This window comes from Mirounga angustirostris, unplaced genomic scaffold (assembly GCF_029215605.1).
Source record: "Mirounga angustirostris isolate CCGP_5_RB_7025 unplaced genomic scaffold, mMirAng1.0.hap1 SCAF_11, whole genome shotgun sequence".
Lineage (NCBI taxonomy): Eukaryota > Metazoa > Chordata > Mammalia > Carnivora > Phocidae > Mirounga > Mirounga angustirostris.
The window spans coordinates 73,574,269-73,595,982 of record NW_026991719.1 but is presented as its reverse complement, the minus strand read 5'-3'; the positions used below and the strand labels follow the sequence as shown (position 1 = coordinate 73,595,982).

Genomic DNA, 21,714 nt, shown 5'->3' with positions numbered 1-21,714 from the left:
TACTAATTCCATTTATGACGGCTCTACCCTTGTGACTTTTCACCTCCCAAAGGTCTCACCTCCTAATACCATAACCTTGAGGGGTAGGATTTCAGTATATGGATTTTGGGGAGACACAAATATTCAGACCATAGCAATTAAACATCAGGGAAATATAAATTTAAACCACAATGAGATATCACTATGAATCTGTAAGAATGACTACAATAAAAAAAATAGGCACAACACCAAATATAGGAGAAATTTCAGGGAAACCAAATCTCTCAATCATTGCCATTAAGAATAAAAATAATATAGATACTGTGGAAAATTGTTTGGAAGTTTCTTATAAAATTAAACATGTGATCTAGCAATTACATTTTTGGACATTTATCTCAAAGAAATTAAAACTCTTCCACACCAGGACTTTTCATAGCAGCTTTATTTATAATAGCCCCAAATTGGAAATAGCTCAGGTGCACCTTCAACAAGTGAATGGTTAAAAAAAAAAATGTGGTATATCCATACCAAGGGATACTATTTGGCAATAACAAGGAACAATCAGTTGATACATGTGACAACTTGGGTGAACCTGCAGTGAATTACGCTGAGTGAAAAAACCAATTCCAAAAGGTTACAAACTAAGACTTGATTTATATATATTCTTAAAATCACAAAATTATAAAAGTTGGGACAGATTAGTGGTTGCCAGACATTAAGCATAGGGAGGAGTGGTGTGATGGAGATAAGTATGCTTATGAAAAGGCAACAGGAGGGAAGGTTTTGGTGATGGAACTGTTGGGTATCTTCACTGTTTTGATGGATACATAAATATATGCACATGATAAGGTTGTACAGAAGTACATACACACACCCAAATGAGTGTATTTAAATCTAGTAAATTCTAAATGAAGTTGGTGGATTGTATCAATGTTGATATCCTGGTTTTAATATTATATTATAGTGTTGCAAAATTAGGAGAAAACAAATAAAGGATACAGGGAATCTCTCTGTATTATTCCTTACAACTTCATGTAAATCTAGAATTATCTCAATAAAAGTTACAATTTAAAAAGCAAAGCCTTCTTGAGTTCAAAAGAAAGTAACAAAGGAAAAGCAAATTTTTAGGAGCCAATAAGTTGCCATGTCTGGGACAAAATATATTGGCTGTAAACATTTTCTCTGGTGCAACAGACTTTCACCAACAGATATGTCCACTTTTTATAGTTTTAACAAGTTTTTAGTTCCTAGTAACTGGATTTTTTTTAATGCTCAGTTGTTTTAGAGAAGTGATGAAAGAAAATAAAAAGTGGAAATTGAAATAAGATCTCACCAAGAAACTAGAAAGGTCTCATCATGGGAAGATGGGAGAAGAATATATTGTCTTTCATAAGTCACTGCATATAATTTCTTTCATTCTATTCTAGTTTTATTTAGTTGTTTGTTTAAAAAATAATGATATATCTCTCCGGTTTTTTTTTTTTTTTTAGAGCTATACTCATTAGTGTTGTGCTTCAATAAACATTGAGCCAATAAGTCTTCTTCATTACTTTTTGCAAGGTGACCCTAATTTATAATAACTATGTTCAAAATATGATGGAATTTATTTGGACCACTATTTTCATTTATATTTAAATTCATACCATTAAAATCAGTGCAACTTTATCATTAACATTTCAATATCAGCTTCTGTGTATCAACCCATAAATAGATATGAAGGAGCATTCTTCCTTGGCAGAGAAACCTACATTAAAAATGTACACACAGGGACACCTGTGGCTCAGTTGGTTGAGTGTCCAACTCTTGATTTCAGCTCAGGTCATGATCTCAGGGTGGTGAGATTGAGCCCCGTGCCGGCTCTGTGCTGGGTATGGAGTCTGCTTAAGATTCTCTCTCTGTTCTCTCTCTCTCTCTTTCTCCCTCTCTGAAAAAAAAAACTTTAAAAATGACAATTTTAATTAAAAATGTACACACAAACTAAATTTTTATTCATAATGTCAAGATTTTTGCTGACATTAATAAAAAACAAAAAAATCCTAGGCCAGCATTAATTTGGTTATCTGACATGGAAACTTTTTTAGCCTGCTTATATTCTAGTCAAATGGCAAAATTTAAGTGATTGAAAAAAAAATTAACTGTTAAAAAACAGTGATTAATTCTATAGCAACTTCTAAAACTAGACTTGCATAATTTTCCTTTAGCAGAGCCATATATTTGACTATTATACCAACACTATGATCAGGAAAATTGACCAAAAATGTTTATTAAAAATGTAAAAATTTAATTTAAAATGTAAGTTTTAAATTTAAGAGGTAGTGGTGAATTTTATTCACTTCAATTAATTTACTTCAAAGAAGCTGTAAAAAATATTAATTACAAGAAGTGGGTTGTAGTAACCAGAATTTGAAGCTGACCTACAATGATCCCTACCCTTCTATAACACCTTGTATTTTGAGTGTGTGTAGAACCTATGAATATGATGAGATATTACACTCATGATTATCTTAAATTATATGACAAAAAAGGAGATTAACCTCGTTGGGTCTCCTAATCATGTAAGCCCTTTAAAAGCAGATCATTTTTCCAGCTGGTCCAAGAAAAGAAGTCAGAGAAATGCAGAGCAGGTGTTCTGGATGAAAACAAGCATTCATGTCTTGAACTGCCTATGTTGAAGGCCGTGTATCAAGGAATTGTGAGTGAATTCTACAGTTGCCCCAGCCAACAGCTAGCAGGGAAACGGAAGCCTCAATCCCACAACTGAAAACAAGGAATTTTGAAAACAACCAGTGTGCTTGTAGGAGGACTTTGACCCCCATATGACAATTGCAAGCCCTGGTCAATTCCAGTGAGACCCTGAGTAGAGAATCTAGCCTTACTGTACCTGGACTTATGACCTAAAGAAACTGTCAGATAATAAATTTGTGTGTTTCCTTTTATGCCACTAAGTAATGTGTTAGCTAGCAATAGAAAACTAATAAATGCCTATACAAGTATTCATTGTAACATTATTTCAATTTTGTTGTATATCTGAACATTCTATTAATTAAATGTTGAGATAAGAAGAAAAAAATCCTAAAGGGTGAGCAATATTGGAGAAATTGTTTCTTAATATTTCAACAATAAGCTTTGGTTTCAGTGAAAAAATAAAGTGTGCTACTTATTAATCTTAGGCATAGTTCTACTGGATGTGAGCCAAAGGATGCAGAAATGGGTAATGGGGTATAGTAAATAACTACAGTTATGGTACATAATGAAGTAGAAAGAAGTACTCTGAGTTACATTAGTGTTCAATCAGACAGTTGGGTCAGTAAAGGTATAAGCTAAAGGTGGGCACATCAATCTCCCTAGTTTTCTGGAAAAAGAGTAATGTATACTCTCAGTAATACACAATTGCATGATTCAGTGAAGATATTTTAAAGTCTCATAGACAAAAAAAAGTATCATTTCTTTTTTTTAAGATTTTTTTTTTTTTTTTTGTCAGAGAGAGAGCACAAGCACGGGGAGCGGTAGATAGAGGGAGAAGCAGGCTCCCCACTGAGCAACGAACCCCATGTGGGACTAGATCCCAGGACCCTGGGATCATGACCTGAGCTGAAGGCTTAACCAACTGAGCCACCCAGGCATCCCAAAAAGTATCACTTCAGTTGCAGTTCCTCTGTATCAGTACTCCTAAGTTAATTTTCATTCTCATTGAAAGTGGAATTTACCTTGGATATAGCAAAACATATATGATTCCCATTTGAAACAAGTGCATGGCTCTGAATTTTTTTTTTCTTTTTTTTAGGGATTTAAGAAAATAACTTTATTTCTTCCTTTGGGATTTTGATTGCTTTCTTTTAAGTTTTTAATTTAAGTTCCAGATAGTTAACATATAGCATAATGTTGATTTCAGGTGTACAACAGAGTGATTCAATACTTCCATACAATATCTAGTACTCATTGCAACAAATACCCTCCTTAATCCCCATCACCTCTTTAACCTGTCCCTCCCACCCACCTGTCTTCTGGTAACCATCAGTTTGTTCTCTATACTTAAGAGACTGTTTCATCAATTGCCTGTCTCCTTTTTTTCCTCCTTTGCTCATTTATTTTGTTTCTTAAATTCCACATATGACTGAAATTGTATGGTATTTGCCTTTCTCTGGCTGACTTATTTCACTTAGCATAACACTCTCTAGCTCCATCCACATCATTGCAAATGGCAAGATTTCATTCTATTTTATGGCTGAATAATATTCTGCTAAATATATATATATGTATATATATGGTTATTGAATATATATATATATATATATATATGGTTATTGAACCATATATATTACCATATATGTATATATACCACCCCTTCTTATCCATTCATCAGTTGATGGACACAAGCTATTTCCATAATTTGCCCCTTGTAAATAATGATGCTATAAACATCAGGGTACATGTATCCCATTGAACTACTATTTTTGTATTCCTTAGATAGATACCTAGTAGAATAATAGCTGGATTGTAAGGTAGTTCTATTTTTGACATGGTGAGCAACCTCCTACTGTTTTCCAGAGTGGTTACACCAGTTTGCATTCCCACCAGGAGGGCAAGAGGGCTCCCCTTTATCCACATCCTTGCCAACACCTGTTGTTTCTTGTGTTGTTGGTTTTAGCCATTCTGACATGTATGGGGTGATACCTCATTGCAGTTTTGATTTGCATTTCTCTGATGATAAGTGATGTTGAGCATATTCTCCTGTGTCTGTTGGCCCATCTGTATTTCTTCCTTGGGAAAATATCTATTCATGTCTTCCGTCCATTTTTTAATTGGATTATTTGGTTTTTGGGTGTTGAGTGTTGTAAGTTTTTACAGAATTTGGATACTAAACCTTTATCAGATATGTCATGGAAATATCTTCTCCCATCCCAAAGGTTGCCTTTAGTTTTGCTGATTGTTTCCTTCACTGTGAAGAAGTTTTTTTTTTTTTTTTATTTTTAAGTAGTCCCAATAGGTTGTTTATACTTTTATTTCCCTTGCATCAGGAGATGTAACTAGTAAGGAGTTGCTAAAACCACTATAAAAGAGGTGTCTGTCTGTATTCTCCTCTAGGATTTTGATGGTTTCCTGTCTCACAGATAGGTCTTTCATTCATTTTGAATTTATTTTTGTGTATGGTGTAAAAAAGTGGTCCAGTTTCATTCCTGTACATATTGCTGTCCAGTTTTCCAACACTATTTGTTGAATACTGTATTTTTCCCATTGGATATTATTTCCTGCTTTGTCAAAGATTAATTGGCCATATAGTTGTGGGACCATTTCTGGGTTTTCTGGTTATGTTCCATTGATCTATGTGTCCATTTTTTGTGCCAGTATGATACTGTCTTGGTCACTACAGCTTTGTAATACAACTTGAGTCTGGAATTGTGATGCCTCCACCTTTGTTTTTCTTTTTCAAGATTGTTTTGACTATTTGGGGTTTTTGTTTTTCCACACAAATTTTAGGATTGTTTGTTCTAGCTCTAGGACAGTGCTGTTGGTATTTTGATAGGGATTGCTTTAGATGTGTAGAGCACTTTGGATAGTATAGACATTTTAACAATATTTGTTCTTCCAATACAAGAGCATGGAATATTTTTGAATTTATTTGTGCCATCTTCAATTTTTTTTATCAATGTTTTGTAGTTTTCAGAATACAGACCTTTTACCTCTTTGGTGAGGTTTAATCCTAGGTATCTTATTGGTTTTGATGCAATTACATATAGAATTGATTTCATGATTTATCTTTCTGATACATTATTAGTGTGTAGAAATGCAACAGATTTCTATATTTTGATTTTGTATCCTGCAACTTTACTGAATTTGTTTATCAGTTCTAGTAATTTTTTGGTGGAGTCTTTCAGGTTTTCTTTATAGACTATCATGTCACCAGCAAATAGCAAAAGTTTGACTTCTTCCTTGTTGATTCAGATGCCCTTTATTTCTTTGTGTTGTCTTGTTCCTGTGGCAAGGTCTTCCAACATTTTATTAAGTAACATAGTGGTGAGAGTGGACATCCCTGTCTTGCTCATAACCTTAGAAGAAAAGCTATCAGTTTTTCCCCATGGAGGTAATATTAGCTGTGAATTTTTCACATTTGGCCTTTCCTATTTTGAAGTATGTTCCCTCTAACCCTACTTTGTTGAGGGTCTTTATCATATATGGATGTTGTACTTTGTCAAATGCTTTTTCTGCAATATTTGAATGATCATATGGTTTTTATCCTTTCTTTTATCAATGTGGTTTATCACACTGATTGATTTGTAACTATTGAACCAAATCTGAAGCACAGAAATAAATCCCACTTGATCGTGGTGAATGATTTTTGTTAATATACTGTTGGATTTGATTTGCTAGTATTTTATTGAGAATTTTTGCATTCATGTGCAATAAGGATATTGACCTGTAGTTCTCTTTTTTAGTGGAGTCTTTGTCCAGTTTTGGTATCAGGGTATTGCTGGCCTCAGAATGAATTAAGGAGTTTTCCTTTCTTTTCTATTTTTTGGAGTATTTTGAGAAGAATAGGTATTATCTCTTCTTTAAATATTTGGTAGAATTCATATGTGAAGCCATCTGATCCTGGACTTTTGTTGTTAGATTTTCGATTACTGACTCAATTGCTGGTTATCAGTCTGTTCAAGTTTTCTTTATTTTTATGTTTCAGTTTTGATAGTTTATATATTTATAGTAATTTATCCATTTGTTCTCAGTTGTGAAATTTGTTGGCATATAGTTGTTCATAACATTCTTTTATAATTGCTTGTATTTCTGTGGCCTTAGTTGTTATTTCTCCTCTCTCATTTGTTATTAAATTTATTGGAGTCCTTTTATTTTTCTTTTTATAAGTCTTGCTAGGGGTTTATCAATTTTATAAATTTTGTCAAAGAACCAGTTCCTGGTCTCAGTGATCTGTCCTAATGTGTTTTTTTGTTTGTTTGTTTGTTTGTTTTTAGTTTCTATATAACTTATTTCTGCTCTAATGTTGATTATTTCCCTTCTGTTAGAGTTAGGCTTCATTTGTTGTTCTTTTCATACCTCCTTTAGGTATAAGGTTAAGTTGTTTATTTGAGATTTTTCTTGCTTCTTAAGGTAGGCCTATATTGCTAAATACTTCCCTCTTAGGACAGCTTCTGCTACAACCCAAAAGTTTTGGACCACTGTGTTTTCATTTTCATTTGTTTCCATGTATGTTTGTTTGTTTTTTAAATTTCTTTGACTTCCTTGTTGACTCACTCACGCTTTAGCAACAAGTTGTTTAACCTCCATTTATTTGTGGTCTTTCCAAACTTTTCTTGTGGTTGACTTCTAGTTTTAGAATGTTGTGGTCAGAAAAGATGCATGGTATGATTTCAATCTTTATGTACTTGTTGAAGCTTGATTTGTGACCAAGTATGTGATGTATTCTGGAGAATGTTCCATGTGCTCTTGAAAAGAATGTGTATTCTGCTGCTTTAGGATGCAATGTTCTGAATATATCTGTTAAGTCAATCTGCTCCAGTGTGTCATTCAAAGCCATTATTCCCTTGTTGATTTCTGCTTAGATGATTTGTCCATTGATGTAAGTGAGGAATTAAAGTCCCTTACTATTAGTGTATTATTATCAATGATTCTTTTATGTTTGTTATTTTTTTAATATTTTATTTATTTATTTTAAAGAGAGAGAGAGCAAGAGAGTACAAGCAGGGGGAGGGGCAGAGGGAGAGGGAGAAACAGGTTCCCTGCTGAACAGGGAGCCCGATGCAGGGCTCGATCCCAGGACCCTGAGATCATGACCTGAGCTGAAGACAGATGCTTAACTGACTGAGTCACCCAGGCACCCCTGTTATTAATTGTTTTATATATTGTTTTATATATTTGGGTGTTCCCATGTTTGGGGTATAAATACATAAAATTGTTAGATCTTCTTGTTGGTAGTCCCCTTTATTATGATATAGTGCCCTTCTTCATCTCTTGTTAGTCATTGATTTAAAATCTAGTTCGTTTGCTATAAATATTAGTACTTCAGCTTTCTTTTTTCTTTTGATGTCCATTTGCATAATAAATTTTTCTCCATCTCTTCACTTTTAGTCTGCAGGAGTCTCTAGGTCTAAATTGAGTTTCTGGTAGGCAGCATATAGATGGGTCTTTTTTTTTTTTTTTTATCCATCCTGACACCATATTTCTTTTGTTTGCAGCATTTAGTCCATTTACCTTCAGAGAAATTATTGATAGATTTGTATTTAGTGACATTGTATTAGTTGTTGTGTCAATGTTTCTGGAGATTTTTCTCTGTTCCTTCTTTTTCTTTGTCACTTTTGGCTTCTTCTTTCCACCCAAAGAGTACACTTTAATATTTCTGGTAGGGCTGGTTTCATGGTCCTTTAGTTTTTGCTTGTCTAGGAAACTCTTATCTCTCTTTGTATTCTGAATGATAACCTTACTGGATAGAGTATTCTTGGCTGCATGTTTTTCCCATTCAGCACATTGAATATACCATGCCATTCCTTTCTGACTTGACAAGTTTCTGTTAAAAAAACTCCAGGTCACTTTATGGGTCTCCCTTGTAAGTTAAGGACTTCTTTTGTCTCATTGTTTTTAAGATTTTTTTCTTTATCACTTAATTTTGCAATTTAATTACAGTATGTCTTGTTGTTGGGGTGTCTGCATAGCTCAGTTGGTTAAGCAACCAACTCTTGGTTTGGGCTCAGGTCATGATCTAATGGGTCATGAGATCGAGCCCCCATTAGGCTGTGCTCAGCAGGGAAGCTGCTTGAGGATTCTCTCCCTCTGCCCTTCTCCCCACCCACTCTCTCTTTCTCTCTAATAAATTAAAAAATAAAAATTAAAAAAATGTATCTTTTTGTTGGCCTGGTTTTGTTGATTTTGGTGGGAATTCTCTATGCCTCCTAGATCTTGATGTCAGTATCTTTCCCAGATGAGCATATTTTTCAAGTATTATTTTAAACCATTTTTTGCCCCTTTTTCTTTCTCTTCTTCTTATAATACAAATGCTATTATGTAGGATAGAGTCACTTGATTCCCTGTGTCTTCTCATGTTGCATAATTCTTTCTTTCATTTGTTCAGATTTATTATTTACCATTACTTGGTCTTCTAGGTCACTAATTCATTCCTCTGTTTCCTCCAGCCTGCTGTTAATTGCATGAGGTGTGTTTCTAATCTCAGTTATGGCACTCTCCATCTCTGATACTTATTTACTTTTGTCTCCATGGTAAGGGTCTCACTGATATCATCTATTCTTTTCTCAAGCCCAGTGAGTATACTTCCGATAGTTGCCTTATATTCTCCATTACACATATTACTTGTATTCGTTTGCCTTAGATTTATGGCCATGAACTTATTATATTCTCTCATTTGGGATAAATTCTCAGTCTTGGCATTTTTTTCTAAGACTTATTATATTCTCTCATTTGGGATAAATTCCTCAGTCTTGGCATTTTTTTCTAAGACTATTTCTTCTTCTCTGTGTTAGAAAAAACAGTAATGTTTCCTGCTCCTTAAAGAAATGGCTTTTGAAGAAGTGGTTATGTAGTGCCCAGGGGCTGGTGCTTTGAATGTAAATGGATTAAATGCTCCAATCAAAAGACATAGGGTGTCAGAGTGTATACAAAAACAACACCCATCTGTATGCTGCCTACAAGACACTCATTTGAGATCTAAAGACACTTGCAGATTGATAGTAAGAGGATGGAGAAATATCTGTCTTATATGTGTACATCAAAAGAATGCAAGACTAGCAATACTTATATCAGACAAACTACGCTTTAAAGAAAATATGTAACAAGAAACAAAGGACAGTATATAAAATATAAAAATAAAATCCAACAAGAAGACATAACAATGGGAAATATTTATGTACTCAACATGGGAACACCAAATATTAAAAAAAAAAACAACGATTAATAACAAACATAAAGGAAATGTTAGATAATAATACAGTAATAGTATGGAACCTTAACACCACACTTAAATCAATGGAAAGATCATCTAAACAGAAAATCAAGAAGGAAACAATGGCTTTCAATGATACACTGGATCAGATCTGCTTAACAAATATATTCAGAACATTCAATCCTAAAACAGCAGGATACACATACTTTCCAAATGCACATGGAACATTCTCCAGAATAGATCATATATTAGGTCATGAATCGTATCAACAAATACAAAAAGATTGAAGTCATACCATGCACCTTTTCTGAACACAGCACTCTGAAACTTTAAGTAAACCACAAGAAAAAATTTGGAAAGACCACAGGTACATGGATGTTAAACAACATGCTACTAAACAATGAATGGGTTAACCAGGAAATTAAAGAAGAGATTTAAAAAAAAAATACATGGAAACAAATGAAAGTGAAAAAATGACTGTTCAAAACTGTTGGGATGTAGCAAAAGAGGTCCTAAGAGGGAAGTATATAGCAATACAGGCCTACATCATGAAGCAAGAAAAATTTCAAACAACTTAACTTTACACTGAAAGGAACTAGAAGAAGAATAACAAATGAAACCTAAAGACAGCAGAATGAAGGAAATAATAAATATATGAGCAGAAATAAATGATATAGAACCTAAAAAAAGCTGATCAATAACACTGGGAGCTGATTCTTTGAAAAAAAATCAATAAAATTGATAAAGCTCTAGCCAGACTTATCAAAAAGAAAAGAGCAAGGACTGAAATAAAATCACAAGTGAGAGAGGATAATAACCAACACCACAGAAATACAAGCAATTATAAAAGAATGTTATGAACAACTATATGCCATCAAACTGCAGAACCAGGAAGAAATGGATAATTTCCTAGAAACATATAAACTACCAAAACTGAAACAGAAAGAAATAGAAAACTTAAACAGACTAATAAACAGCAAAGAAATTGCATCAGTAATTAAAAACAAACAAACAAACAAATAAAAAACCTGCCAACAAACAAACTTCCAGGGCCAGATGGCTTCAGAGACGAATTCTACTAAACATTTACAAAAGAGATAATATGTATTCTATTCAAAATATCCCAAAGAAATAGAAATGGAAGGAAAACTTCCAAACTCATTCTGATGCCAGGCCTGACACCAAAAACCAGCTAAAGACTCCATTAAAAGCCATAACTACCTGCCAGTATCCCTGATGAACATAGATGCAAAAATTCTCATTAAAGTTCTAGCAAACTAAACTCAACAATACATTTTAAAAAATCATTCACCAGGGCTATCTTGGTGTCTCAGTCAGTTAATGGTCTGAATTTGGCTTGGGTCATGATCTCAGAGTCCTGGGATTAAGCCCCACATCAGGTTCTTTGCTCAGTGGGGAGTCTGTTTGAGATTCTCTCTTCCTCTTCCTCTTCCCCCACTTATGTGCTCTCTCTCTTTCTGAAATGAATAAATAAAATCTTTTAAAAAATCATTCACCATGATCAGTGGGATTTATTCCTGGGATGCAAGGGTGGTTCAATATAAATCAATCAACATGGAAAACCCCATTAATAAAAGAAAGGATAAGAACCATATGATCATTTCAATAGATGCAGAAAAGGCATTTGACAAAGTATGACATCCATTCATGATAAAAGTCCTCAAGAAAGTAGGGATGGAGGAAATTTACCTCAACATTATAAAAGCCATATATGAAAAACCAGAGCTAATATCATCTAAATGGGAAAAAAAATTGAGAGCTTTTCCTCTATGGTCAGGTAAAAGATATGGATGTTCTCTCTCATCACTGTTATTTAACATAGTACTGGAAGTGTTAGTCAAACAACACTAAATAAATAAATAAATAAATAAATAAATAAATAAATAGTATCAAAATCACTAAAGAAGAAGTCAAATTTTCCTTATTGCATTCGACATGATACTCCATATAGAAGACCCAAAAGACTCCATCAAAAAACTTCTAAAACTGTTATACAAATTCAGTAAAGTTGCAGGCACAAAATCAATGTACAGAAATCTGTTGCATTTTTATATATCAATATTGAAGCAGCAGAAAAAACATATTAAGGAGTCAATCCCATTTACAATTGCAACCAAAACAATAAGATACCTGGGAGTAAACCTAACCAAAGAGGTGCAAGACCTGTACTCTCCAAACTATAAAACACTGATGATGGAAATTGAAGATGACAGAAGGAAATGGAAAGACTTGTCAGGCTCATGGATGGAAAGAAAAAAATATTGTAAAATATCTATACTTCATAATGCAGTCTAAATATGTAATGTTATTCCTATCAAAATACCAACAACTTTTGTCACAGAATTAAAATAAACAATCTTAAAATTTACAGGGAGCCATCCTGAATACTAAAGCAAACTTGAAAAAGAAAAGGAAACTTGGAGGCATCATAATTCCAGACTTCATGTTATATTAACACATTGTAATAATCAAAATAGCATGATACTTGCACAAAAATAGACATATAGATCAATGAATAGGAATACAAAATCCAGAAATGAACCCACAACTCTATGGTCAGCCAATCCTCAACAAAGCAGAAAAGAATATCCAATGGGAAAAAGGCTGTCTCTTCAACAAATGGTGCTGGAAAAGCTGGACAGAAACATGGGAAATAATGGAACTGGATCACTTTCTTACTCCATACACAAAAATAAATTCAAAGTGTCTTAAAGACCTAAGTGTGAGACCTGAAACCATAAAAATCCAAGAAGAGAACATAGGCAGTAACCTCTTTGACATTGGCTGTTACAACTTCTTACTAGATATGTCTCCAGAGGCAAGCAAAAATAAACTATTGAGATTCATCAAAATAAAAATCTGCACAGTGAAGGAAACAATCAGCAAAACTAAAAGACAACCTATGGAATGGGAGAAGAAATTTGCAAACAACAAATGCAATAAAAGGTTAGTAATTGAAATATATTAAAAAAAAACTGATTCAAGTAAACACCCCCCAAAAAAACCCAATAATGCAATCATAAATGGGCAGAAGATATGAATCGACATTTTTTTCATAGAAGATATATAGATGGCCAACAGACACATGAAAAGATGCTCAATATCATTCATAATTAAGGAAATGCAAATCAAAAGTACAATTAGATATCCCCTCACACCTGTCAGAATGGTTAAAATCAACAACACAAGAAACAATAAGTGTTAGTGAGGATGTGGAGAAAGGGGAACACACTTGCAATGTTGTTGGTAATATAAACTGTTTGCAGCCACTCTGGAACACAGTATGGAAGTTCTTCAAAACGTTAAAAATAGAGCTACCCTATGATCCATGAAGTGCACTACTAAGTATTTATCCAAAGGTTACATAAATATTAATTCAAAGGATATATGCACCTTGATGTTTATAGCAGCATTGTGTACATTAGCCAAATTTTGGAAATAGTCCAAGTGTCCATTGACTAATGAATGGATAAGGAAGATGTGGTATATATTTACAATGGGATATTACTCAGCCATGATATATGTATATATGTGTGTGTATATTCTATATACACACACATATATACATATACACACACACCATGGAATATTAGCCATCAAAAAGAATGAAATCTTGCCATTTGCAATGACATGGATGGAACTAGAGAATATTATGTTAAGTGAAATAAACCAGTCAGAGAAAGACAAATACCATATGATTTCACTCATATGTGAAATTTAAGGAACAAAGCAAATGAGTAAAGAGGAAAAAAGTGAGAGAATCAAACAAAAAACAGACTTAACTATAGAGAAGAAACTGATGGTTATCAGAGAGGAGGTGGGTGGGGGGATGGGTTAAATAGGTGATGAGGATTAAGAAATGCACTTGTGATGAGCACTGGGTATTGTATGGAAGTGTTGAGTCACTAAATTGTACACCCAGAACTAATATTATACTCTATGTTAACTAACTGGAATTTGAAAAAAATCTTTTTTTTTTAAAGATTTTATTTATTTATTTATTTGAGAGAGAGAGAATGAGAGAGAGCAAGCACATGAGAGGGGGGAGGGTCAGAGGGAGAAGCAGACTCCCTGCCGAGCAGGGAGCCCAATGCGGGACCCGATCCCGTGACTCCAGGATCATAACCTGAGCTGAAGGCAGTCGCTCAACCAACTGAGCCACCCAGGCGCCCTGAAAAAAATCTTAAAAAAAGGTGGTAAAATACAGTGAGTGATTTAAACATGTTATATTATTATTATATTATATTATTCTTTATATTTTAATTCCATTAAACATCTGCTAAAGTATGATTGCCTATAAAAGAACTCTAACCTATAGGTTCCCAAAATCATCTTGAATGAATTTATTCCCAATGTTAAGATTGAGAGGTAAGTACACTCTTTGTGAAAGTTAACCAATTCACTACTGATAGAAGTGAAATGAAGCAGTGGAGTACTGGCTGATCTCTGCATATAAAATTCAGAATTTTTGAATCAGTTAAAAATGAAATTAGAGTGTCCTTACACACGGATTCCAATCTCATAGATATATCATGGTGAGTCTTTTGTTTTTAAGATTTTATTTATTTAATTGAGAGAGAGAGCAGAGTGAGAAAGAGAGCATGAGCAGGGGTGAGGGGCAGAGGGAGAGGGAACTATCAGACTCCCCACTGAGCAGGGAGCCCAATGTGGGTCTTGATCCCAGGACCCCAAGATTATGACCTGAGCCAAAGGCAGACACTTAACCGACTGAACCATCTAGGCGCCACCCCCCACCCCCGCTTTTTTTTAACTTGTATGGAAATGAATCTCACAGTCTCTACTTTGGATTTAAAATTGACATTTATTTGGGAAAAAAAAGTTCAACCATCCCAAATTGTTTTCAGTAGAGAAAATAAAAACAGATAGACTCTTTCATTGATAATCTCAGTGAGTATTAAGCTAATCAGTATTTCATTTGGAAATTATAGACAATTTCTAATAAAACTATTTTATGGAAATTGATCTCTTTATGGGCCTATTAAGCAGTACCAACACATTAAACAAATAAAATAATTTATCTTAGCTATATTTCCATTATAAACAAAAAAATGTTTTTCTAGACCTTTACATACAGCAACATAGTATGAATGGCCAGTATCACCAACATCATCCTGCCAATATGTTTCAGGTTTCTCTTCTTTGTTGCTCAATTTTTTAAATTCCTTAGGAAATTACTTTTAGCCTTTTTAAAAATATATATATTTTTTCTTCTGTATCTAGTATATGCCTTCCCTATCACTAACCCATTCTTCCATCATTTTAGTGGGATATCAGTGCAGTCAGATGAAATCTTAGGAACTGGAAAATATGTTAATGAGTCATGAGAGGAACTGGTTAGGGAAATAACACAAGGGCTACTTTTCATGGAAATATCAGTATATGGTAATGCAGTGGAATTTGGTTAGGTCATCTAAGCCAATACTGTCTGTATTTCTTAAAAAAAATTCAATCCTGAGTTGATAAGTTTTTTTGATGAAGAAAAACAAAATTTTGCACATAACTGTACATGAGGGATAACATCCAATTCTGGGATGCATTGCAAGATATTGTTTGATCAATAATCATTTGATTTTGAGATGTAGTTCAAGCAAGTTGAAGGCTGATTTCTCTCAACATGATCCCATACATAGGCTTCCAAATTGGTTAACTTTTTTCTCCCTGTTACAGAAAAAGGAATAGAAATACCACTTTGAATAGTGAAAGGTTTCCCTGCTGGATTTATCTAAGGTCTAGAGTTGCAAACCAATGTTGTCATTTCCTACAATAATGATAATAAAATAACCGTGTCCTTCTGCAGAAAATTTTGAGGGGTCACACCAGTTACAAAAGCAAAATTCCTTTTTTGCAAGGAAAAAATACTTTTGAGTTTATATTCTGCTTCATATTATCATTTACACTATACTATATTTATTAGAAAATATTAGTATTAAGGTAAAGCAGCTTTATTTTGTCAAAACCCCTTAACATAATTGGTTAGAATTACATTATGACTGCAATCATAACTTAGACCTCAGCTGGAATTCAAACCAACACAAACCATGCAAAGCTTGAGGAAGTCTCAGAGTTTCTTTGAAAACTGAAGAATACAACCAAGAATCATCTATATAAGGAAGCTACTGGATTCATGGAATGTAATATGGGTATACAAAAAGAATGGAAGACATTCTGTTCTTCTATTTCTTTTTTGTTCTAATTGTATTCGTGTGGACTTTCAATAAAAAAAAATCATACTTCTGAAGCTTTTTCCCTAATGAATTAAAATACATTTTGAAGATACATAATTTATAAGGAAATTTTGTCATTTACAATTAAAACCACACATGGCAGAAGAAATTCTTTATTGTCTTTTAATGCACTAATTCTTTTTTAAATTGAATTTTTTAAATTTTAATTCCAGGATTTTTAATATACAGTTTTGGATGTACAATATAGGATTCAACAATTCTATATATTACTCAGTGCTCATCATGATAAGTGTAGTCTTTTGATGAGAGTGTTTAGTCCATTTATATTCAATGTAATTTTTAATAGATATGTTTTTATTGCCATTTTGTTACTTGTTTTGTGATTGTTTTTGTAGGTTTTCTCTGATCCTTTCTCCTCTTGCTCTCTTTCATGATTTGCTGGCTTTCTTTCATGATATAATTGGATTCCTTTCCCTTTATTCTTTACATATCTATTACTAGTTTTTGATTTGTGATTACCATTAGGTTGGTATATAACATCTTCTGCATATAGTAGTCTATATTAAGTTGATGGTCACTTAAGTTTGAACCCATTCTTTAATCTTTTCCACCCTCCACGTTTTAAGTATGTGGTGTCATATTTTATGTCCTTTTATTTTGTGAATCCCTTGACTGATTTTTACAGAAATACTTATTTTTACTATTATGTGTTTTTCACTTTTCATAATCTCACTTATGCTCCTTCCTTTCCACTCAAGAAGTCCCCTTTCTTGTAGCACTGGTTTGGTGGTCATGAATTCCTTTAATTTTGTTTGTCTTAGAAACTGTTTATTTCTTCTTCTGTTATGAATGATAGCCTTACTGGATAGAGTATTCTTGGCAGCAGATTTTTCCTTTTCAGCACTTTGAATATATCATACCACTTTCTTCTGGCCTGCACAGTTTCTGCTTAAAAATCAACAACCTTATGGAGTTTCCCTTGTAAGTTACTGTCTTCTTTTGTCTTGCTGCTTTAATTTTTTTTTTCTTCATCACTATATTTACCAATTTAATAACAATGTCTTGAAGTGGGTCTTCTTCTGCTGATTTTGATGGGAGTTCTCTGCCTCCTGGATATGGATATCCATTTCCTTCCCTAACAATGAGCTTAGGAGATTGTCCATGTTCCCCCCAAGAGGTTTTGCACAATAATACAGCATTATGGATTGTGACTTACCATGGTCAAGTGGCAACCTTATGGAGAAGTTATCTTGCTAGTCTGTGTCAATAAGAACTAAAAATTGATATATGCCTAGTTATCATTTATTTCACATAAACATTCATATACCAGATGATTATTTTTATATTTGTAAGATTCTCATTCAACTCACTGTTAATGAAGGAAGAACATAAATCACATATTGAACTGTATCAGTATATCATTATATCAACACAGCTGCAAAAGATAAATAAAAACATATGAAAGGCCCTAGCACTTCATTTTCCTCTACCAGAATGGAATTTCTTCAATTGACCCATTTAGCCTCCTACTGACATTTTAAATTGCTAAAATGATTTTTAAAAATAACAGAAATTTTCAGAGATGCCTTTCTTTTAAATAATCTGGCAATTATTCCTTAGATCTTCAGCTATAGATAAGCAAATATTACATAAAATAATTATAATTTTTTAAATGACTGAAGATTTCCCCCAGTAGTTTACTTTTCAGTTAGTAATCAATGAAAAGATCTTATTTTTAATTCTCTTCTGGTACCTTAAAATGGGTACATTTTGGAAAGAAAATAAAGTGCAATTTTTTGTTAGGACAGACTTAATGAAGACAATTAGAATCTTCTTTCTATTTCTCCTTGGGATGAAGCTGTCTGTGATACATAGACAAATTCTCTACTAGAAGTGAAATATTTATTGAAAACTGCTAAAAAAGCTATCTTTAGTTTTCATACTTACAGATGTCATGAAGAATTGCAGTGATTTTACTGTTATTCCTTGTTGCTACCTTCTGAGCCTCCAGACTCTATCCTATAGTTGTGAGAGATTGAAAATAAATCTCTGAAAGAGTAATGCATTTCATGGCCTTTCTACACAGCCATATTCTCTTGTGGTAAAAATAGCAAAAAAGAATCACATTGGACTGTCCCTGCAGTGTATGGCTTCTCTGGAATATTTGCTGACAGAGGCAGAACATTAGTAAACATCTCAGGTAAGTTGTAAGCAACTTCCTGTTGTCTCTTCATTACTGAAAAGCAAAGGAATAAGTTCCCTGGACAGCAACTCAATTGGTTGCTCTAGCAACATCCATATTTTTCAAATCAAGAGGATTTGGGGGCAGAGAAATTAATTTGCATTACAACAGGAGAGATATGTATGTTCATATGCATAGATAGAAATTCTTTAGGACAAAATTGAGATATACAAAACAATAATAAGACAATGAGAGAACAACTTGAGTTTCAGAGGCCACTGTAAGTATACATATTCAAATAGTCTTAAGGTTGTTTTTACTTTATCTGGTATATAAATTACAAGCAAAAAAGAGCTTATGTTTTCTGCACATGGATAATCTTCTAAAACAATTTTCCTTATACTTAAAAGTGTTTTTTAAAAATATTTTTAGCATAGCTATATTTCAGGATATGACCGGGATTTTTGCTACACAAAGATGGGATATTATCTCATTTCAAGATTATCCAAATCTCTAGTGATTGTCCTACATTGACTTTCATTACCCAGTGTACTCCATAGTACATTAGTTCAAAGCAATAAAGTCATCAACATTTCTGGATTTTTAAATTTGAAATTTGTTTTTTTCTTAAAGACTTCTTTATTTATTTGAGAGACAGAGAGGTGGGAGAGGCAGAGGGAGAAAGAATCTCAAGTAAGACACTGTGCTGAGTGCAGAGCCCCATGCCGGGCTTGATCTCATGACTTTGAGATCAGGACCTGAGCTGAAACCAAGAGTTGGTTGCTTAACCAACTCAGTCACCCAACTTGAAAGTTGTTTTAATACATTTTATAAGGTATTATATGTTGTATCTAATTAGGCATTTGTTTTTTTAGAAGTCCTTTCTTAGGGTGGCCAGAAACCTATTTTTCTTTTTCTTTTTTTTTTTTTTTAAAGATTTTATTTATTTATTTGACAGAGAGAGACATAGTGAGAGCAGGAACACAAGCAGGGGGAGTGGGAGAGGGAGAAGCAGGCTTCCCGCGGAGCAGGGAGCCTGATGTGGGACTCGATCCCAGGACCCTGGGATCATGACCTGAGCCGAAGGCAGACGCTTAACGACTGAGCCACCCAGGCGCCCCAGAAACCTATTTTTCAATAAAGTGTGATTGTAAACCTAAAACACATAATTTCAGTCACTGACTGTATCGGGGCTAGGTTACATAGTAACTGAGGTCATGCTCTAAGAAATAAATAAGCTTATTTACAGCCTTCCTTCTTTTTCTCTTTCAGTTTATCCAGAATAAATATTAAAATTTTATTTTAGACTTGGCAATGGACTGAATGGCTAACAACTTAATAAAATTAGAAAAGTCATGATATAATTATACCCAGAAAAAACTCATGTCAACTCTGCCACTCCTCTAATATTAGCTAGCAATTTATTTCAGGTCCTGACATGAAAGTTTAAAGTACAGAGTTTTCCTCCTCTCTAGGCTGTTGATGCATTCTGATTATTAATGGCTTCCTTATGTAATCACACAGTGAGCTGAAAGCACAAATCTCTAGGCATTAGTATTTATATTTCAGAATCACTTAGCAGGAACAAAAACAAATTTAAAATCTTCTGTGCCAAGCAATCCCACCACTCAGTCAACTTTGGGAATTGTCTGAGAAGAAAAATGAGATCTTGGCAAGTGAGGGAAGACCTGATGGCTACTTCATGCTGTCCTTATAATTTAATTGCTACCCTCATGCCCACAAGTGTCATTTTTGTTGCCCCTACTTTGACTTTGCTCACAATATTAACAATTCCTCCACTTTACAACATAGTAAAATATTTTCCCTATTCTTTTTCTTCCATCCAAATCGTACTCATCTCTGAAGGCACAGCTCAAATCACATCTTTTTAAAATAATTCTGATACTTTAATAGTTTACTGGGTACTATAGCACACATCAGTTCCACCAGTCTTTAATTCATATAGTAATTAAGTCTGCAATACACAATTTAGCATTTATTTAAAGCAGATTTGTGATTTTTAAAAAGATTTTATTTATTTATTTGAGAGAGAGAGAAATTGAGCAGGAGTGGGGGGAGGGGCAGAGGGACAAGCAGACTTCCTACTGAGTGGGGAGCCCAACATGGGGCTCGATCCATGATTTCAGGACTCTGAAATCATGACTTGAGCTGAAGGATGCCTCAGATTTGAGATTTTTAAGTGACTCTTTTCTCCCCATCCAAGGTATAGGTTTGTTGGAAGAAAGAATAAGTCGCTGAGATAAAAAGTACAGCATGGAGAATATAGTCAATAATATTGTAATAACATTGTATGGTGACTACACTTATGATGAGCACTGAGTAGTGTATGAAATTATCGAATCAGTATGTTTGTACAACTAAAACTAATATAACACTATATGTCATTTATACTTAAATATTTTTTAAAAGTGGTCTTTGAATATTGATGCATCCCTTAACCTATATAATACATACCTAAATATTTTATTAATATTGAGATGTCTGCAAGGATTGATAAGGTCTCACATAGTGAAGGAGTTAATCACCATTTCTTTAACATATTTATTTATTTATTTTAGAGAGTGCAACCATGGGGCAGGTAGGAGCAGAAGGAGAAGGAGAGAGAGCATCTCAAGCAGACTCCCCATCTGAGTGCAGAGCCCAAAGGGGAGCTCCATGTCACAACCCTGAGATCATGACCTGAGCCAAAATCAAGAGTTGGATGCTTAACCGGCTGAGCCACCCAGGTGCCCCTGTTTTTTGTTTTTTAAATAGGTTCTATGCCCAGTGTGGAGCCCAACACAGGGCTTGAACTCACAGCCTGAGTTCAAGACCTGAGTTGATATCAAGAGTCAGATGCTTAACTGACTGAGCCACCCAGGCACCCTCACCATTTTTCAGTGAGAAAAAAAAAGGGGGGGGTGTTATTGCCAGTCCTCAGAGTTAAAGAGGGCAAACTGTTCAGATAATGTCCCTTATTACATGTCAAAAAAAAAAAAAAAGATTCAAGGAATAATAGTAGGTGCTGTTTTAAAGCTTTGCTAATGTCCTGATACTGGCCCAATTGTTTGACATACATTATTGAATTTAATCCTTCCAACAGCCCTAAGCAGCAGGTACAGTATCATCTCCATTTTACTGATGAGAAAACCAAAACTTAGAGAAATTAACTAGTTTGTCCACTTTTCTATAATTAGTAAGAACTGAAATAAGATTCAAACTTGGGTATGCATGTTTACAAAGCCCATGTTTTTAGGCACTGGGTATGTTAACTGTCCCTGAAAGTAAAACTGAATTCAATGGAGAGGAGCAAATGCAGAATTAATTCTTTCAAATTCACATATAGATGGAATTAGATGGTCAGAATTTAGAGATACTCTGTGGTCTCCCTGACTCCATCCCAGTTTTTTTTTTTTCTTTTTCTT

At 33.9% G+C, this 21,714-nt stretch overlaps 1 protein-coding gene across 7 annotated transcripts in view; it reads right to left on the bottom strand.

The window, feature by feature from the left end:
• Window positions 1-21,714, bottom strand: part of PCDH11X (protocadherin 11 X-linked) — a 583,424-nt gene that overhangs the window by 249,309 nt on the left and 312,401 nt on the right. The window contains exons 5-6 of one of the 7 annotated variants that reach the window (XM_064574322.1): window positions 18,055-18,126; window positions 14,639-15,580 (exon numbers count right to left, since the gene is read on the bottom strand). The exons of 4 other annotated variants lie outside the window; for them this stretch is intronic. In XM_064574322.1, the coding sequence (XP_064430392.1) occupies window positions 18,100-18,126 (27 nt within the window). In that variant the 3' untranslated portion in view covers window positions 14,639-15,580; window positions 18,055-18,099. Of the gene's footprint in view, window positions 1-14,638; window positions 15,581-18,054; window positions 18,127-21,714 lie in introns of those variants that run through there. 2 more of the 7 variants (XM_064574323.1, XM_045880222.3) reach the window with 2 other exon arrangements.